Genomic DNA, 21578 nt, shown 5'->3' on the forward strand with positions numbered 1-21578 from the left:
AAGCTACACATCATGTTGAGAGCCAAATAAATTCAGGAACAAATGAGAAAGAAAGTAATTGAGATCTATCAGTCTGGAAAAGGTTATAAAGCCATTTCTAAAGCTTTGGGACTCCAGCGAACCACAGTGAGAGCCATTATCCACAAATGGCGAAAACATGGAACAGTGGTACATGGACCTTCCCAGGAGTGGCCGGCCGACCACAATTACCGCAAGAGCACAGAGACGACTCATCCAAGAGGTCACAAAAGACCCCACAACAACATCTAAAGAACTGCAGGCCTCACTTGCCTCAGTTAAGGTCAGTGTTCATGACTCCACCATAAGAAAGAGACTGGGCAAAAATGGCCTGCATGGCAGAGTTCGAAGACAAAACTGCTGCTGTGCAAAAAGAACATAAAGGCTCATCTCAGTTTTGCCAGAAAACATCTTGATGATCCCCAAGACTTTTGGGAAAATTCTCTGTGGACTGACGAGACAAAAGTTGAACTTTTTGGAAGGTGTGTGTCCCAATACATCTGGCGTAAAAGTAACAAAGCATTTCAGAAAAAGAACATCATACCAACAGTAAAATATGGTGGTGGTAGTGTGATGGTCTGGGGCTGTTTTGCTGCTTCAGGACCTGGAAGACTTGCTGTGATAAATGGAACCATGAATTCAGCTGTCTACCAAAAAATCCTGAAGGACAATATCTGGCCATCTGTTCGTGACCTCAAGCTGAAGCGAACTTGGGTTCTACAGCCGCAGACAATGATACAAAACATACCAGCAAATCCACCTCTGAATGGCTGAATAAAAACAAAATGAAGACTTTGGAGTGGCCTAGTCAAAGTCCTGACCTGAATCCTATTGAGATGCTGTGGCATGACCTTAAAAAGGCGGTTCATGCTTGAAAACCCTCCAATGTGGCTGAATTACAACAATTCTGCCAAGATGAGTGGGCCAAAATTCTTCCACAGCGCTGTAACAGACTCATTGCAAGTTATCGCAAACGCTTGATTGCAGTTGTTGCTGCTAAGGTTGGCCCAACCAGTTATTAGGTTTAGGGGGCAAGCACTTTTTCACACAGGCCCATGTGGGTTTGGATTTTGTTTTCCCTTCATAATAAAAAACTTCATTCAAAAACGGCATGTTGTGTTTACTTGTGTTATCGTTGATTAATATTAAATTTTTTTTGATGATCTGAAACATTAAAGTGTGACAAACATGCAAAAAAATAAAAATAAATCAGGAAGGGGACCAACACTTCTTCACACCACTGTAGCTCTCTTCCACTTTGCCTCTCTGGAACAACTCTTCCACAAACCAAACCAAACCACGTATTCTGGGCTTCAGCAAAACGCATTATAGCCAGAGGTTGTGTTACAAATAGTCATTATCTGTCACTTTGACTGACTGGATTGTATATTTTCAGTTGAACATTGTAATGCTTAGTGTTTTTTTTACGTGGCATTAATATTACAAGAACTTCTGTGAAAGAGCTCTTTTACTCTTCCTAGGTGCTGCTGTGTTTTGGCTTTTTCATCGTTTTCTTCATTCTTTCTATTCATAGATTCATGTTGGGCGTTCATGCTAAAGGTTGAACAGTATGTTGCTGTGGTTGTGCCTGTCTCTCACACACTTTCTGTCTGTCTCTTCCAGGAGCCCAAAGCCAGTTCCCTATCGTCCAGAACATGACTGTGACAGAAGGAGGAATAGCCAACTTGACCTGCCGTGTGGAACACAATGACAACACTTCCCTCCAGTGGTCAAACCCTGCACAACAGACACTCTTCTTTGGGGACAAGAAAGGTGAGTGATCGCCTCTAAACTCATATCTTTGTCTTGTGTGTTATTAGGTGGGTGATGGACCTCAGCTGAATGAGATTTTAATAGAGGAACTTTAAGAGATTGTGCTATTTTACTACTGCTTAGATGGGTTGCAGTGACAGATTGCTGACAGCTAGTATATAAACTGTGCGAAATCTGTTCCAAAGCCTAGAGAGCTCTGTTTAAAGCATTTTAAATCCTCATAGGTTCACAAAGAACTAAATAAATAAACACAAAAATGGCGGGAAATTATGAAAATGGCAACAAATGCTCTTTTGTTAGTTTTTGTTGCGTCTATTGTCCTCATTTGTAAGTTGCGTTGGATAAAACTGTCTGCTAAATGAGTAAATGTACTGTAATGTAATTGAAAAGCTCAGCGAAAAACTAAATCCAAGATGGTGGATGAGTTGAGGGAAAAAATTAAATCCAATATGGTGGACAAGCTCAGTGAAAATGTAAATCTAAAATGGTAGATAAGCTCAATAAAAAAAGTTAAATAAAAAAATTTAATTAATCAAAGATGGTGGAAAAACAGTGAAAAAAAAAAAAACATTTAATATGGTGGTGAACTGATTGAAAACATAAAAGCAACATAGTGGATATGTTAAGTGACAAAAAATAAATTAATAAATCCATGATGGTGGAAACACTTCAGTGAAAAATTTATTAAAGATGGCAAACAAAACGAGAAATTACATTTATAAATTATAATATATAATATAAACAATACTGAAAAGTATCAATATAATAGTGCAAAATAATTTGACATTTGAAAGGGCCTTCTATATTTATGATTACTAGAGTATTTAAACATTATTCTCACTCTTTCTCTCACTTCTTTCTCGTTTCACGACTGTTAGCCCTGCTAATAGGGAGCATTCGCACAATTTACATTTTATAACATAAAGGTTAGGTAAATGTCAAGATAAACATGCTCAAAGTAATATTTATAGAACATTCTTATAACATTTAAATTTAATTTGCATTCTCATCTCATTGCTGAATGAATACATTCTTAGAAGAAGATTCTCAAGACATCCTTATGATGTTATTGATATGTGCTGAATAACGTACTTGGAATATTACAAATAAACATTCAAAGAATGTTATACGTTAAGTAACAAAGGTTAGAAAAGAGCTGTACTAACTTTTTAAATAATGTTCTAAAGAAAACTGGACAAAATATTCCAAATGTTCCGATGTTTTCAGAACATGTATTTGTTAGTTGGGAGGGTCTTGCCTTTGAAGACTACGTAGGCCGTAGGGAATGAGGAAACTCACTAGGTTTTGGAAGAAAGTCTCAGAATCACATTTTTATGTACAAAGATTTACAGCTGTATCTCATTGTCTGAGATAAACAGTGGAATACATCATCTGGTTTTTCTTCCCCTCAGAGCTGGATGTTTTAATGGCTTTGTGTTCACCTGTTGTATGATTTGTTGGCTATAAATTTCTGTAGAGAATCAATATTGGTCCGGGCAAAGCTTTATAAGACACACTTTTACCCGTAAACACCCTTAATCAAGAGCAGACGCAAAATCAACAACTAGACAATCTCCCAGACTCCCACACATACAATCATGAGAGTGCATACACGCACATACACCAGAAAGTGGGACAGCGGCTTGATTAATGTTGTGGAATACTAACAGATTATATTTGATAAATGAGGTATGGGAGGTGAGCCATTTAAAGGACTCTCCACTGCAGCGTTAAAGATATCAACTGTTCCCAGATCAGATCAATACGGAGCAGGAGCGTTATCACAGGCTCAGCAAATGCCCCGTTAATTATGTCAGCAGAGCTTTTTGCGTGGAAGTAATCATGGGACGTATTCGATACACCCGGTGGATTGGATTTTATAATGATATTGTGGCTCTCCATATCTGAGAATTCCCCAGATAATAAATATCCTTTGATTTATAAAAGATCCATGTGTCAAAGATAGCTTAGTATTTCCTGGCCCACACCGACTCAGACATGAATGGCGTGATCAAAGAATACATGGAAATAGAATAACAATTAGCTTTGAGTGGCTGATTTATGCGTTCAGGTGATGACTTTGTGCTCAGAGGCAGCTGACTTCCATCTCTACATAGAGCCGCTTTATGCTGTCTTCTCCCAAACTGTCAGAAACATGAAATCCCAATGAGTGATTTAAAATGTTCTCTCCGATTTAGAAACATTTATTTTTGACTTTTTAGTTCTTTGTCTTGTACAATTTTATCACTCAGAGAGGAAAATTCTGTCTTTTAATCTGCCTCATGTCTGTCTGTCTTTCTTCTATGGAAGGCAAACTGATTTGTTTGACGTCTTCAGAAGTTTCAGGCGACTCGTAGTTTTACATCCGCAATGAAAGTGCAAATTCTGTGCAACTTGACATAATCACAATCAAAATCAAGATCTGTGTTTTCAGTGTCTCAGAGATTGTTTGACATTTGACAGTTTAGACACCGTCAAAATAAGTATTCTAATGTTATGGTTGTATTATATTATATTTTTATAAATGGTTATTTTTCTTAAACACTCATTTGTTTTACAGTCAAATACTACAATAGTCATGTTGTCTTATTTTGTTTAATATTTTTTGTAGTAGTAGTAGTAATATTATTTGTATTTTTAATAATAATTATTATTAGGATTATTAAACACTATATTGTTTTATTTACAGACAAATATTACAATAGTCATATTTAATATATAAAAAAATTAATTAGTGGTAATAAAATAATAATAATTATTAGTAGTAATATTATTATTATTATTAAACACTAGATTTACAGTCTATTTACAGTCAAATATTACAATGGCAATATTTAATATATTTTGGAATTATTGGTAGTAATAAAATAATAATAATTATTACTACTGCTACTGCTTCTGCTACTACTACTACATTGATATATAATTGATTACATATTTGTATCCAAATTGTGCATCCCTCATACAAGCACAGCAAACCTGGAGGGTTAATAAACATTTATTCAGAATTTTTTACAAAAAATCTTACAGGCCTAGTCGCAGCCAATCAGAGTTACTTTGTGTTTAATATGCAACTAGGTGGACCAGGATTTTACCCAATAAGATTTCCCAGGGGGCGGGGCATTTGAATACCAGAATTTTTAAGTGACTCTTCTGGTTTCAATAGAATCAAAATGTGTGACATAATGATTTAATTATTTATTTATTTTTTCAGTTTGTGTTTTTTTTTTTTTTTACCAAAAAATTAACATGTGGATATGTAGTAACACACAATGGAGGTATTCCATAGCATTTAGTACCAGACAGGTAAAGCTCGTATTTTTGTTAAAACACATAAATTATTGTAGTGTATTATTTGAGCTGTAAAATACACATCTGTATGCTTTCATTAGCTGTTGTAATACCACACTCATTATTAGCGCTAGAATATTTTGTGTGGCAGATGAAGACAGTGTATTCGTCAGCTCTGTAATTTAACTCCTCACCTAGGCCCAGCGCTCATCCACACCTGCCTGTTTTTCTGCATCAGTCTATAGTTAATTTATGCAGATATGCTCTCATGCTGTGCCAACACAGCATTTCCCACAATTACATCCTCCTGAAGATGGCTCTGTAGGAGGAGCTTTGATTGGCCGAGCGGCACCTGCGAGGACGTCCATGTGTGTTTTTATGCAGGAGAGGAGGGTTGTTTGGATAAGTTGTGTTGACTGCAGTGAGGTGTATAGACCAAGTTGCTCAATCGCAAGAAAGTGCTTCTCATGCCAGAGCGATGGCTTAATTATTAACACTACGAGCCTCAGATCTGACCGAAAACTTTCACATTTGGGAAACAGTGTAATAAGAAACACATCAGGAGTGAAGAAGAGGAAGCGATAATGGGGGGTTGTGAAATCCGCCTGCTAGGGATGGCATCTGATTTGATTTAGAGCTTGGTGCAATCTAGCTGAACCAGGAGGAAATGTCTCTAGTTTGTGCCAGGAGCTGGTTGAATAGTTTATCCTTGCAAGCTGTCAGTCTATCTGATCTCAGTCCTGACAGAAAACATCAATCACTCAGTTACTCACAAATTTAATTGTCTACTCCATATAGATCAAACTATCGGTCTATTGTGTTTCAGTTTTGGCTCTTCTCAGCAAAAAAATGATTCTTAGTTCTAGAAACTAAATGCCTGTTCATACACTGTAAAAAAAAAAGCAGATTTTTTAATTTTCTCAACTTGTTGCTTTAAGTTTATACAACAAAAAATTGAGAATCTGCTACAAAAATAAGTTGAGAAAACTAAAAAATCTGCTGAAGCTGGTTGCCTTAAAATTTTAAGTTGGCTCAATTTTTTTTTTTTTTTTTTTACAGTGTACCAAAATGAATGTCTGGGGCAAAAGTTTGATTAACATTTTAATTTGAATGAATGACGGTCCATGTATATGCTCACATGCAAAGGAATGCTATGAAGAGGTTGGTGGAAAAAATCTAACTGTGATTTATTTTATTTTATTTTATTTTATTTTCAAAAAATCCCTTTTTCTCAAACAAAGAAATGCAAAGTAACACATTAAATCAAACATGAAATTTTGAAGTACAAAAACTGAAAAAAGTATTACCCTCTTACCTAATTTTGCTCCAAAACATATAACATATATAAAAACATTAATTTCAACAGTTACTCTCCACATCCATTCTAATGCAAAGCATTCTGGGAATTAAAAAAGTTTTTGTTTAAAGGCAATAAAATTATGAGGGGGGGTTGATTTGATTTTGTTTTGGTTTGTTTTGTTTTGTCAGGATGAGTTTGTTCCAAATGAGCAGTTAGTTGATTGTGTTATATGTCTGGTTTTCTGTTTCCCCTGTGACTGAGGCTGTATCCGAAATCGCCCCCTATACCCTCATTCACTATTCCCTACATTAGTCCACTCATATAGTTCACTTGAAGGAGTGAATGAAAACGAGTGAGTGAATTCGGACACTAAGTGCACCAGAAGGACTGCCGCTTTTGCATAGTTTGCTTCCTGTTAAATAATAATTTGATAAAGGCAGCTCCAATAGTAAGATTGAAGGATTTATCTAGAACTCAGTCATGGAAATTATGTATAAACCCTAATAGTCAATTTACAATTAATTTGTACCTGTGTTGTATTACGCAGTGGACGAGCGCTTCTAAAATGAATGAATGGATGATTCAGCTGTGGGTGCCATCTTCTGGTGAGACGCGAGAATTCATTCGTCGCGCGACTCTCTCAGTGCATTCTGGGGATTCTCTAGCCGTTGAGTGTACATCGCTTGTACACTCGTTTTTGCGGTGCATTGTGGAATTGAATGAGTGCACTCGAGAACATCCACTATGGTTTCGAACACCACTTAAAATGGCTGTCCCCTCAAATAGTGCACTATTTGAGGGTATAGGGGGCGATTTCGGATACAGCCCTAGTTTTCTCCATTCTGTTTAATTAGTCATTCAGTTCACCTGTTGTCTTAATTAGTCTCCTTTGTTTGGTTCATGCTTTATAAGTCCTCAGTTCTCCCTTAGTCTTTGTCCGTTCTCGTCTATGTAAGTTGATGTTATTGCCTGTCTTTTGGATTTACTTATTAAAATACCTTTTGTTTGAGCTCCATAGTCTTCCTGAAATTGTGCCTCATCAGCCTGTGACAGATTGCTGTGCTTGTCATATTTTATGTACCATGTTTTGAGGTTTATGATGATTTAAGTGTTTCATGAGTGTTTTTTGACTTTTGAGTGTTTATGTGATTGTGTGTGGCAGTGTTGTGGCATTTTTTTTGCCTAAGACAGCAACCACTTTTATCTCCATAGAGATTTAGAAAACATGATTGAAGCACATAAGATTGAGCAATATAAAACAGTGTAAACAAACTGAACAATTTGCATAGCCCTAAAAGTCTGTCAGCCTGTAGCACTTCTTTAAAGATGGTCTGTTGGTGTCCCAACAGTTTTGTCCCTCTCATATCAACCGGTGACGCTGTGTGAAGTGTGTGTGTGTGTGTGGGGGGGGGGTTCCATTGTGCTGTTCTTTACAGGTTTTGGATAGTTTTGCAGCCTCAAAGTGAAAATGAGGGAGGGGAGATAGGGAGATTTCAGACATTTTGTGGTTGGCCAAAGGGGGTTTGTGGGAAATATTTACAGCAGCTATTTTTTTCATCATCTACCAGTGAAGGCCCACAGAGTCCATGCACAGGTGCAGATGGCGCTCCTCAACAAATGGCGCTCAGGCTAATCACTGTGGTCCCTCAATTACACGTTTGTTCTGCACATGTGAGGTTGCGTCCCACACCGCTCTCGGACTCGAAAGTGATGTTAGAGGACAAGGCGCCCTTGAGAAAGGGATGTAATTACTAGAGTAAAGAGTGTGTGGCTGTAGACCACAGGCCTTCGATCCCGTGGCGCTGATTTTTGTCACAGACTCAACAGAGAGAAAATGAACAGGATAATTCCTTGCGGCATCTACAGGTGCTCCATTATTCTCCCACTGCCAGTTCACATTATTATTCCTTCCATCTCTACTTTGTGTTTTTGCTCCATTTTTAATTGCTTTGTATGTGTGCGCAGCTCTCAGTGGCAAATCTTGTTTGTAACTGAATGCGTAGATATGATATGAGACACCTACAAACGAGTTGTTTGGTGCAGGCTTTGCTGGAAAAACCAGGACATGGTTCATCAGGCCAACCAACTTAGTTAACCAGCTTAACAAAGAGTTACCAGGTTATCACTACTACCAATTTGCGGGGGGGGGGGGGGGGTTTAAAGATAAAACCAATCTTTATATTTAAAGAAAATCCTTATGCTTGCTTACCAGAAATATTGTGAAATATTATTTCAATTTAAAATATTGGTTTTGTATTTGAATATATTTTTTAAAATAATTACTTATCAGAAATCATTTTATATGCTGATTTTAGGTCAAGAAACATTTTTAATTATTATATTCTTATTGTTGAAGCAGTTGTGCTACTTAATATTTTTTGTGGAAACCACGATGCACGTTTGGATTTGATAATAGAAAATTAAAAAGAAACGCATCTATATAATATTTTTGTTAACATTATGGATTTTTTTTAAGTGTAAATGTCTTTCCTGTCAGTTTTAATCAATGTAATAAATAATTGGCGTACATAAAGTATTGATTACTCAAAAATAAATATTACTCATTTTTTAGATATAATTTTTAATAGTACAATAGTATAATGCATAAAAATATCTGCTTTTGTATTTTTAGTAGAGTGGCCCTTATAAGGACATCATCATATTTGAGTGTCTTTTTTTTAGCATAGCTTTTATTCAACAAGTATGGTTACACAATTAATTTCTCAGAGTAAAAACTTCAAACAGAATCATTTGTTGTTAGCATTAGTCTAACTAGCGTAGCATTATTGGCTTCTGACTGTTGCTGTTCTGTTTCTGTGGCTTGTAACATTACACAGCCCCATCTCAATACATCTTATATCCATTGCTTTTTCTCTAGCTGTCTGTCTTTTTCTCCCGTCTTCTCGTTTCTTTTCTCCCTCTCCCTCTCTATCCCATTCTCTTTTATCCATCTTTTGGTCCTATGAATAAAATTAGCTTCTCTCAGAATATCTTCAGTGTTCATTCCACAGCGAGAGACCCGAAGAGAGCGGGAGCAGGAAAGTGTGATGGAGAACAAGCGTGCCATCTTTCTATTCATCTATCTATCTGGCCCTTCCTGGCCTTGTCGGGCGTTAACTCTGTGTGTAATGATGCGTCATCAGCCAAATCCCTCTCCATTTAAAAAGACAATTTTATGGCTCTACAGCATCTGTTTATTACAAATACGGGTTTATTATGAGCCGAGACCTCATTTATTTCCAGCCTGGCTCGTGTCGATGCATCGCCCCGTTCTTACTCTTTCTCTCGCTCACTTTTCCCCTCTCTTATTCACTCTGAAATTGATTGACTGTTTAATTTGACATTTAGCAGCTCACGGAGAGTTCAGCTATCTCTATAGTTCTCTCGAGGGCTCCAGCAGTTTTCCGCTGCTCAATATTTCTGCGCGCTGAAAGCGCGTCAATACCCACAATTCCTCTCTCTCTCATCACCTTTGAGCTCGCGCAGTCTGACCACTCTTGAATTACACCTTAACGGGATTTGTGTGCTCACCGGACCAACAAATTAGCTCATTTGGAATAAGTGTTATGGCATATTACACAGAAATAATGCACAGAATACCCATTAACCATGTGCGAGTATGTGTCCATGCACTCATTTAAATGTCGACCTCATCCTGCCTCACCTTTTTCTTCGATATGAAAGTGCACAATTGTATATAGAAGTCATATTTTACACTGATGACTCACCTCTCCTGGCCTATCAGGCTGTTTGAGTGGGTGAATGTGATTGGCGCGCTGGTGGAGGAGTAACTTCTCTTCTTGTTGGTGCGTTTGAGGTGTTTGTTGCAGTTATTCTTCACAGTTGGACACACAGGATCGATGGGAGAAAAGTGGCTCCCCGAGTTCACGCTGGGATGAACTGGTTCAGAGTAATGGCAACCGCAACACGTTGATTGCCACAAGCATTTAGCAGTGTCAACTTGTGGTTTGTTGAAAGGGTAAAGTGATATTGTGTTGATTTGTTTTTAATGTACGTATCATTTCAAAGATAAGATAAGCTTAAATCAACATACTCGTTTACTTAGTAGTATGCAAAAAGAATGTATCATTTACTTAGCCTCAAAAAAGTTTCAAAATATCTATTTTACAATATATTTTGTGTTCTTCAGAATAAAGAAAGCCATACAAGTTTGTAATTAAATGAAATGTATTTTTGGGTGAACTAACAATGTTTCAGGTGTAATGTCGACATGAAACCAATGTTCATGGAGTTTTCTTTTGTGGATGTGGTGATTTGCTACTGTCAGAGAGTCACCGCAGTCTCCACCAACGACACTCACCAGATCCCAATCCCACTATTCAGCAGCACTATATCCCTGCACTGTCCCTGTGCCTATCTGCTGACAGATGCTTTCTAGTTGATTTTAAGAAATAAATAAATAAATAAATAAGAATGGTAATTTAGATTTAAAGTAATAAATAAATAAATACATAAGAAGGGTAATTTAGATTTAAATAAATAAACAAACAAATATACAAACTGTCACATTGTGTAAAATAAAACACATTTTGAGAAAAGTCGCATTTTAAGAGAAATAAAGTTTTGATTGTTCCAACATCTCAATTATTGGCTTCTAGCATTTGATTGGACAAAAATTCAATCCTGCAAGTTATCAATATTTTTCTTTCTTATACCTGAAAGAGAAACACATTTGAAGTGTCTACACTACCATTCAAATGTTTGGGACTGGTAAGATTTTTTATGTTTGTGTCTCTTTTGCTCACCAAGACTGAATTTATTTGATCAGAAATACAATAAAAACAGTAACATTGTGAAATATTATTAAAATAACTAATTTCTATTTGAATGTAATTTATTCATGTGATGCAAAGCTGAGTTTTCAGCATCATTACACCAATCTTCAGTGTCGCATGATCCTTCAGAAATCATTCTAATATACTGATTTGCTGCTCAATAACATTTCTTATTATTATCATATAATACTGTTGAAAGCATTTGTACTACTTCATATTTTTGTCAGGATTCTTTGATGAATAAAAAGTTTGGTAACACTTTATTTTAGGGTCTCTTAACTAGTTGCTTAGCATTCATATTACCAGAATATTAGCCATGTATTAGTACTAATTAAGCACATCTTAATGCCTTATTCTACATGACCTTATTCTATATCCCTCCTACCCAATACCTAAACTTAATATCTGCCTTACTAACTATTAATAAGCAGCAAATTAGGAATTTGAGGGAAAAGTCATAGTTACCAAAAATGTTTAAAAAGTTTAAAAGAACAGCATTTATTTGAAATGTAAATATTTTGAAGCATTAGAAATGTCTGTCACTTTTGACCAAATGAATGCATTCTTACTGAATTATTCATTTCTCAGTTGAAGCAATTTGATTGTGTTGTATGAATGTTCCATGTTGTAAGAACACAGTGTGATCTCAGAGTGTGAGTTTGGGGAAAGTTACACCTCAAACAAGGGGCATAAAGCTCTTGTGTCTTCTCTTCCAGGAAGCAAAGGCGCTTGAAAATTATTGAGGGGAGCGTCTTGTTACACAGGCCTGAGTCACAGGGATCTTATTAGAGAAGTGGCCCATCAGCTCACAGTATCACTGAGGCAAACAGAGAGAGGAATATTTGCAATTCATTATTTTCTTACAGTGTGTGCCAAACTGTCACAACCTGTTCCTCAGGAGCACGGGCCTAAACTAGCATGCAGCTTGCTTAAAAAAATACTCTCCACACACTCAGACAACATTCACACTTCCTGTCCGCTTATTAAGTCATCATCATCCTCTGCTGCTCATTGGTGTTGTCAGATATGAAGTAAAAAAGGGAAGAGGGGAGTGTTTTGGAAGAGTTTGCTGTCTGCTTGTTTTTAACCAACCCAGCAACGGTTACCATATGAATACAATTCCTGTCACATTAAACTGACTGTTGATTTTGAATACAGTATTTAGTGTGTGACGTAGTCCACTGCTTTTCAAAACTGACCAATCAACTACCAATTTGAACTAATCATGGCCCTAGTTTAAAAATTCTGTACAATTTTTTTTTTATTCTATTTTTTAAAGAGTACTTATTATGAAATTAATGGTTTAAAAGAATATGCTTAACTGTGAATTGAAAGTAATGTCTTTGGACACTTAATTCCATGTTATTTATAATTAAATGAAAATGTATTATAGTCTAAATTATAAAAAATGCACATTGTTTAAACTTAAGTTTGCTTTTTGACCAACTTAAGTAAAACTTAATTCCGTCTTGATATCTAATTTATACTTTTATTGCTTCTATTGCCTTGACAAGGATTCGAAGTTAATTAAGATTAACTAAAATGAAAACCATTAAAACTGTAAATTTTTGTTATTTGAATAAATTAATTCAACTGAAATTAGGTCAAAATTGTCATGACTATATAGTTTTATACATTTTTATTTCAGTTTTAGTTATTATAGTCGATGCATGTAACTAAAACGGAGATAAAATAAAAAATAATGTGTAACGATGTAAAAATAAAATTATACTAAAAAATTACAAATGCAAGCATTTGTGGTAAACTAATATACAATTTAATGTTGTAATTTCGTACATTTAAAATATATTATGCATTATAATACTATACTATGTATTATAACTTTAATATCAAATTAAACTTCTAATTTGACATTATTACAAAGCAATATTAAGAAACATAGTCATGAAATTGTACTCTATTGAAGTTTAATTAAGTGGGCTTTATTTTATTTATATTATATATATATATATATATATATATATATATACTTTTAAAAATTGGAATGCACTTCTTTCTCACAAGGGAAAAGCATGAGATGGAAAATGCCCTTTTGAGTGTGTATGACTGGCATAAGTGCTTTAAGGCGATTTCAATTTAAGGGTTTTGCTGTGCAAACAGTCTAACAGCTAATGATTTTAGCATGCTAATTAAAGCACTGCAGCTAAATATATTGAAGCCAAACAAAAACAAACTAAAAATATTTAGACTATCATAGACAGTGGATGGACAGGCTAAGATTAGCTTTAATGAAAGTGGTTTTGCTGTGACATTGCGATTTTCGGCTGTTATTTAAAGCAATCCTAAACCAGTTGAATGGCTCATTTCTCCAGATTCTTGTCAAAACATTTCTCCTCCCCTCCTCTCTCTCTCTCTCTCTCTGTCTCTTTCTCTGTACCGCTCCATTGAGCTGACATGTCAGTGCATTATGATTACCTTCCTGTTCTATTAGATTTCTGACGAGTATTTTCGGCTGTGTTCTAGTGGCATTTCTTATCTCGCCCACAAACAGCGGAAGGCGGTTCACCAGGGCTCTGTGTCTCGAACATAGTGTTTTTTGTCTTCTTTTATAAACAGAAATGGAAAGAGGAGGGGAAACTCTCTTTGCTGACATGCAAGTAAGCCTATATCAGTGTCAACATATGCCGAGACTGATGTTGTTACTTAAAATTCATAATTAGCCCCTTTCCGCATCTATATCAACACCTAAAGATGACAGGCTTTTGCAAGCCTCTAGTTAGCCCTGCAAAAGAGCTGAAGCATACAGAAAACAGCTCTTACTGTAGGTGCACCTTATCCTAAAACAAAACCGTTTCGATGTGGTTAAATAGTTTTTTTATCAGTCTAGTCCCCAGTCATTGCATTGCAGTCATGATGTACCGACTACGTGGAGTTTATTTACGCTGATCCCCAAACCAAATGTGCTTTATCATTTTATTGGTCAGCAGAAATGGTTTCTCTTCTCTCCAAGTCTAGATAGTGGCCTGCAGAAAGTCAGGTATAGAGGGATTTGTGGACAATGTTGGAAAAATATAATAGGTTTTTTATTTGTTATCTGGTATTTTATTTTTAGATTTATTTGGCATCACAAAGTTTTGAAAGATAAATGAAAAATAACTGAAATGTTTATAGAAAATTCCACCAGATTGATTGATTGTGATTAGCATCACATACAATAAACGTTCTATAAATGTCGATCAATAAGTCCAATTTTACATTTGCATAATTATTATTATTATTGTTGTTGTTATTGATTATTGTAATGCATTTATTGTTTGGCAGTTAAGTAATAATCAAGTGATTAATGAATTAATAAATTAAGTAAATGTTATGTTGTTGTTGTTGTTGGTGGTGGTGGTGGAGAAATATAGTTATTATAACTGTCATGTATAAGCAATGACTGACTGACTGAATGAATGAATGAATGAATGAATGAATGAATGAATGAATGAATGAATGAATGAAACCAAAAAAAAGTCCTATATCATCAAATGAGAACTGCATTGGACTATTTTCATTTCAGTGGGGAAAATAAATTAGCATTTGTTCCCATAAGTGAAAATGGGTCATATCAAACATAGGTATTGCTAAACATTGTTACTCTGTGAAAAGAAGACAGCCTGTCTTCATCCCCCACCCATCCTTTTCCACCTCTCTCTGTTTACCCAGAAGATACAAAGCCATCTCTGCGTTCAGCATACTCCACCTCCAGATGTATCAGATAATAAGCCAGCATGCATTGTATTAGTTTAATGTGTTCTCTTATGAAACATTGCGGCCCATAACTGTCTGAGTAAACTGCTCTGGGAATTTATGCAAGTTAGTTTTATTATGGTGGTGGTGTCAGTGTTGGAAATGAGCTACAGCACTTTGCCTGAGTCTTACCATGGTCGTTTTAGTTTAATTGAATCATGGTCATCACCGTTTAGGGCAGGATTGATTGTTGTGGTTGTGGAGCCAGAGTCAGGCATAATCTCCAGTGCAGTGTGATCTTTTTAGAAAGTCATGAGATGCGGAAAAGCTTAAAAGAAGTGACAGTGGGGCATCACATCTGTTGTCACAGCATCTGGCACGCATCTCTGGAATAAAAGCTGTCAGCCTTTTCTTTATTTCTTCCAATAACTTAAAATGCGCTTAAGCCAGGTGCTCACTGCAGAGATTTGGAAGAGACAACCACATCTGAATGCAAGAGTAAATCCTTTACATTAAAACGACAGTTAACAAGGCACATGGATGCCAGAAATTCAACACAACTGAATTTCAGCTTTTTTGAACTTATAGCAGCCAGATACATATTATTATCTACTGATTTTAAACAGCTTTTGAAACAATCAAAAGTTGTGTTTTTGTTGATGCTCATTTTAAGTGTTTTTTTTATTATTATTTCACACAGTGAAAGAGTTTTTTTTTTTTAAGTAATTAATACTTTTATTCATCACAGATGCATTATATTCATCAAAAGTGACAGTAAAGACTTTTAAATGGTAAAATTCATACCACTGATAATAAAAACCGTTACTTGAGCTACAAATCGACATTATATTATGTTTTATGAAGGATTATGTCACACTGAAGACTGGAGTAATGATGCTGAAAATCCAGCTTTGCCATCACAGGAATAAATTGCAATTTAAAAAAAATTATAATAATTAGTAAAAAAAAAAAATATATATATATATATATATATATATATAATTTAATTATATTCTCTTTTTTTACTGTATTTTTGATCAAATAAATGCAGCCTGGGTGAGCGTAAAAACTTTTGAATGGTAGTGTATTTCTCCAACATGAAAATTGGAGAGGTTTCCAACTGTATCTGTAAAGAAACAATAAAAATAAATTATTTATAATAAAGTTAAATAATTAAAATAAATAAAATCTTATTTTAAATAAATATCATGCATAATGTATTTCTTAAAATATTTTGGATATTTAAATGTAACTTTAACATACAGCGTGTTTGTGTCCTTAAGACTGCTTCGTCTTTTCTCGCACCGTCTCAAGTCTCCAGGGATCAGCGCACTTGCAAATATTGAGTTCCCAAAACAAAAAAGGGAAAAAAACATAGATGCAGGCATATCTTCTCAGGCATATTGTCTCAAGTGAAGAGACTGCAAAAATAATCTTTTTTCATGCGTATTACCTGAATGTCGAATACCAGCGCTGTGGAAGAGACCAGATGGAGATTGTATGTTTGCTGTGCCCGATGTACAGACAGCGATATACAGAGATAATGAAAAGTTTTCCGGTCTTTTCCATTACACCAGCAGAGAGAGTGAGAAAATGAGATACGCACTTTCATGACATCCAAATGTTATAGTGTGTGAAATGGGGTCTGTAGCCAGGTGATGGAATTCATAATGTTTTTTCAGAGTGTGTTCATGTGTATGTGTGAGAGAGAGAGAGAGAGAGAGAGAGAGAGTATTTCAGGTGGCAGATGATGTTCTGTGATAACAAGGGTATGAAAATCTCTTTCAGCTTTGTTCAGCCACGCTCTGAAGTTGAAGTCTCTCTGGTCACTTGTAAGATACCCGAGGCCCGAATGTCATCACAGCCCACTGCCCTCCGAGTCACATTCGGAAAGAACAGAGTGAAATACTGCAGCATTTAACGGCTGACAGCTAAGTTAAAAAGCCACAGTCTGGGATTCGGCGGCGGCTGGGGAATGCTGCTGATGAAGAGGGTACAACAGAAGAGATTTGACATTAAAGCCCTATTCATGAGAAGTGACAGTCTTGGACTCCAGCTCTCAAACTGAGTGGAGGCTGTTCGAGACCCTGTCAATTATATTCAGCAATAACACAGACAGTCACAGACAAGCCTGATTCCTCTGTAGAGTATACCACGAGCCTTGAGGAAACCAAAGCAAAGACTGTGACGAGGTTATTTTCTTTAACCAAAGCTATTATGAAGATGAAATCTAGCGGTGAAAAACAGCCAAGCGGGAGTTTCCTAAAGACATCAGACTTTCATAAAGATCATCACTATTGTACCACATTTAACTTGTTTTGATGGAGGCAGTACTTTGCCTAAGGCAAATTATTTGTGTGAAAATTAGAATTCTGATTAAAACATAATATGAATACTTCAAAAATGTCATACAATTTTATACAATTGTAATAAAAAATTCATACAATTCTATTTAATTATACTGCATGTCATTTTTTTTTTATTTGATGTCATAAAATTAGTCCATACAAAACAGAAAAAAATACTGAAGTTTTAAATATTGCTATAGATTTCTATATTACTTGCTATAAAATTTAAATCAGCTATTTTTAAATCAATGCTGGATGGTCTGATTTATTAAATATCCTGAACATGATTGCTGACCATCAGTGTATTGCCAAAAAAGGCCGTATGAATTAAGAAAAAAACTTAAAAATACTGTTAAATATTACTTTTAAAATACTACAATATTTTAATCAGAATATTACTACTGGGGAAGTCGTGGCCTAATGGTTAGAGAGTCGGACTCGTAACCCAAAGGTTGCGGGTTCGAGTCCCCGGCCGGCAGGAATTGTAGGTGGGGGGAGTGAATGTCCAGCGCTCTCTCCACCCTCAATACCACGACTGAGGTGCCCTTGAGCAAGGCACCGAACCCCCAACTGCTCCCCGGGCGCCGCAGCATAAATGGCTGCCCACTGCTCCGGGTGTGTGTTCACGGTGTGTGTGTGTTCACTGCTGTGTGTGTGTGCACTTTGGATGGGTTAAATGCAGAGCACGAATTCCGAGTATGGGTCACCATACTTGGCTGTATCTCACGTCACTTCACTTTCACTGTCACTAAATATTCAGCATTAGCAAATTTATAGCATCATTTATTATCAATAAGTATGTTTGTGTTGTGCATTCAAAAAAAAATGAAACTGAACTTGCAGACATGCAGACATGGACACTAGAAAACCGGTGATATTAACTTCTCCTTCATTGTTGTTCAGTTGTTGTATAACAAGGATGTGACCATGGTTGGTCGATGTGGTATTTGCCCCGCCCCTCCTCCACTGTGATTGGATGACGGGGTAAACAGTTACAGGCGTTGCATTTTTTAAAACATTTTAAACTTTCAGTGACCAGAAAAAAAAACACTCCCATTGCAAACAAGTGGACATTCATCCTCAAACAGGAAAGTCTTGCCTCAATAATTGATAATGCAGAATAAAAATTCTCCATTCAGTTTAAAAAATGGACCTGGCTGCCATCATCAGCCGTTTACGTGCTAATGTTATTGAATGAGTCTCTGTTATACTCTGTCACCTGAGACAGTATTGATTACAGCTTAGCTCTACCTACAGTCTGCTGGAGTGACTAATAGGGCTTGCTTTAAAAGATACATTTTTATGAGCAGGCTAAAGAGACATTTGCAGTGACATAGTTTCATCACAGGTTATTTGAGAAATTTGCCTCCATTTCGTACATTTGATGTCAGAAGCAAGGTTTGCGTTTGAAACGCTTGCTCAGAGGATAATTATTTTTGACATTCTTCTCAGTGCCGCTCCTGTAACGGCACAAAGGTTGTTTGAATTTCAAATGAAGCTACCCCTAATGTACATGATTCTGTCCTTATTCCATCAATCAGAAATGTGGGAATTCAGAGTTCATGAAATGCTAATGAGCAGCTGGCTCATGCGATTGCTTTTTGAAAACCAAACGCAAAGGCGTCACCTTACAAATGTCCACAGGTATTTTTCTTGCATTGTCTCCCTGCTGTCAATGTATTTTGATAGACTCATTATTTAATGAAATTCATGAAAACATGCTGCACCCCATTCCCATCTTTGGGACTTTTCCACCTGCGCCGTTGTGGCCGCGCTAAATCAAATACCCTGAGCTGAATTACCTTTTAATAGTCACATCTTTTGGCTCCTTTTTAGCCACTAGCTCACTCACAGTCATCCGTCCTCAATTTCTTCTCACATTACCCTCCATTACGCCATAAATTACATTTCACGATGATTTTATGCAGAGCACATGCATGTAATTTTAGAGGTAAAATAATAAACACCGCAGAAGATTGGTGCTTTTTTTTCCCTCCCTTTTCCCATTTTAGTGATTGTATTTATTTCCTGTTTTTCTTTTTATTATTGTGATTGTTTTCCTGTAATCATTCTAATGCGCTGTTGTCTGTGTTAGCATCTGCCATTCACCTGCGATAGTGCAGGTTACCTTCTATGGTCGGGCCTTAATTAGCTCCTTAAAAAGGAAAATGCCATCACACACCTAATTGCTTCTGTTTTGCGTTCATTAAAAATGCTCAACAGAGCACGATATTGAAAAAATAATTGCAAAGGTTAGCGGGAGCATTTGTTATCAACGGTGTTAGCCACGTTGAATCATTTGCGGTATTTTCTCTTGGAACGTAGCCATGTAGATTTAATGTGTGAGCCTCGCACTAATAAACAAACGCGGGTAAACAAGGCGGCCTGCGGAAAAAGTTGGCACTCGTGTAGTGTCCTGCTCTTCCATATTAAATCAGCAGTGCATTGGGATCTGGACTGCTTAGTCTGTTTGTGTGTTTCTTTATTTCACATGGCAGGATGAGGCAGACTTTTTTAACTTTAAATGAATAAATGCTAATGATTTCAAGCTAAAAAATACTAAAATGTCATCCAAGGGGAATAGTGTGTTATAAATTACTGGCTTTCTTATATAAACTGCTGTTCAAAAGTTTGGAAGACTTAAGAAAGTCTCATGTTCATCATGGCTGCAAAGTGTTAAACTGGCAACATTTCATTTTATTATAAAGCTTGAAAACAGTTGGAAAAAGAGATATTTTGGAGAATGTGCTGGTCGCTGTATATTTTCCATGCAGTTCTATAATTGATTCAAGATTCAAGCTTTTAAGCTTAGAAAATGACAGACAACACCATAAAACTGGTCTTATTAAAGGTTCTAGGGATCATTTATTTTGGTTTTATATTCAACTGTGACCTTTTGAATAAGTCTGCCGTACCCTAGTCTATGTTACAGTGACCTAAAGAAAAGAGTTTTTTCTGGGTCAGAAAAATGGTCATGTTCACTTTCTCACTATTTTTCCCCCATCTAAGCATGACTGGCCTTCAAAGCTGCATGAGAGAGGTGAAAAAGAGAGAAAAGAAGAAACTGAAAGAATGAAAGAGCAGAGCCCTGTTTACTTTCTGTGTCAGGGCTAGCAGATCAGTAAGGCCTGAATCCTCCCGAGCGGCTTGCCTCTGACTAATTACCCATAAGGCCCTGTGCTCAGGACTGTGATGTCTTTCTGTGACCATGGCAACTGTGGCTGAAAAGTTGTTTTAGGATGATGCAAAGACAGTTCTATTCATGTAGGTTTTTCTATCAAAGACTTAAGCGCATGAAATATGAATTATCCAAATAATTGCATATGCACAGTTGCCATGTTCCTCCTGAGATTCGTGCAACCTGTTTTTGTGCTTGTTGGCTTCTTTTTTGTTTGTTTTGGTTTTGTTATTTCTTTTCTTGCATCCTACTCTTTTCCCACTTGCTTTTATTCTGTAGTATACCTTTCTTTCATTACGAGGGTTATGCAATTTGATTTTTCCAGCACTTTATAACTGTCACTTTGTTCTGACAAAACTATTCCAGGTTAATCTCCAGGTTAATCTCAATATTCCAGGTTAATCTCAATCAACAACACTTGATGTTGATTACCACAAAACTTATTTCAACTTGTCCTTCCTTTTCGTCTTCTTATTCTTCAAAAGGTCTAGGTTATAGGGAGGCACTTACAATGGAAGTAAATTCATAAACATTAAAGGGATAGTTCAAAATAAAAAATTTATTTTTATCTGCTTACCCTCAGGGCATCCAAGATGTAGGTGACTTTGTTTCTTCAGTAGAACACAAACAAAGATTTTTAACTCAAACCGTTGCAGTCTGTGAGTCATATAATGGCAGTCAATGGGGCCCACGGCTTTGAGAGTAAAAAAACATACACAGACAAAACCAAATTAAACCCTGTGACTCGTGACGATACATTGAGGTCTTAAGACACAAAACGATCGGCCTGTTCAAGAAACTGAACAGTATTTAAATCATTTTTACCTCTGATCCACTGCAATGTCCAGCTGTCCTGAGTGCATTCACAACAGCCGGCGCGTGATGGTGTAAACAATGAGCGATGTATACGCATGACAGATCGCTTCCACGAATGCGTCTACTTTACCAGAGCACGTTGATGCATCACGCACCGGCTGTTGTGAATGCGCTCAGGACAGTTGGACATTGCGGTGGAATTTGGTCATTTGGGTGACCTATTCCTTTAAAATACTCAATAATATAGCCACGAGATGTAAATAAATAAATGTGTTAAAGGTCCCATGATATCAAAATTGAAGTTTTTTTGGGTGTTAGTATCAATATGTTAGTCTTAAGGTTATCTGTATGCCAGTGTGCTCCAA

General features: G+C 36.3%; 1 protein-coding gene across 3 annotated transcripts in view; it reads left to right on the forward strand.

Annotated features, from left to right (window-relative positions):
* The window catches only part of LOC306864231 (cell adhesion molecule 2-like), a 389175-nt gene that overhangs the window by 311711 nt on the left and 55886 nt on the right, over nucleotides 1-21578 (forward strand). For all 3 annotated transcript variants that reach the window (XM_079408079.1, XM_079408080.1, XM_079408081.1), the window contains one exon: nucleotides 1642-1791. In XM_079408079.1, coding sequence (XP_079264205.1) covers nucleotides 1642-1791 — 150 coding nt within the window. The remainder of the gene's footprint in view (nucleotides 1-1641; nucleotides 1792-21578) is intronic.

Source organism: Barbus barbus, assembly GCF_936440315.1.
Source record: "Barbus barbus genome assembly, chromosome: 45".
Taxonomy (NCBI): Eukaryota; Metazoa; Chordata; class Actinopteri; order Cypriniformes; family Cyprinidae; genus Barbus; species Barbus barbus.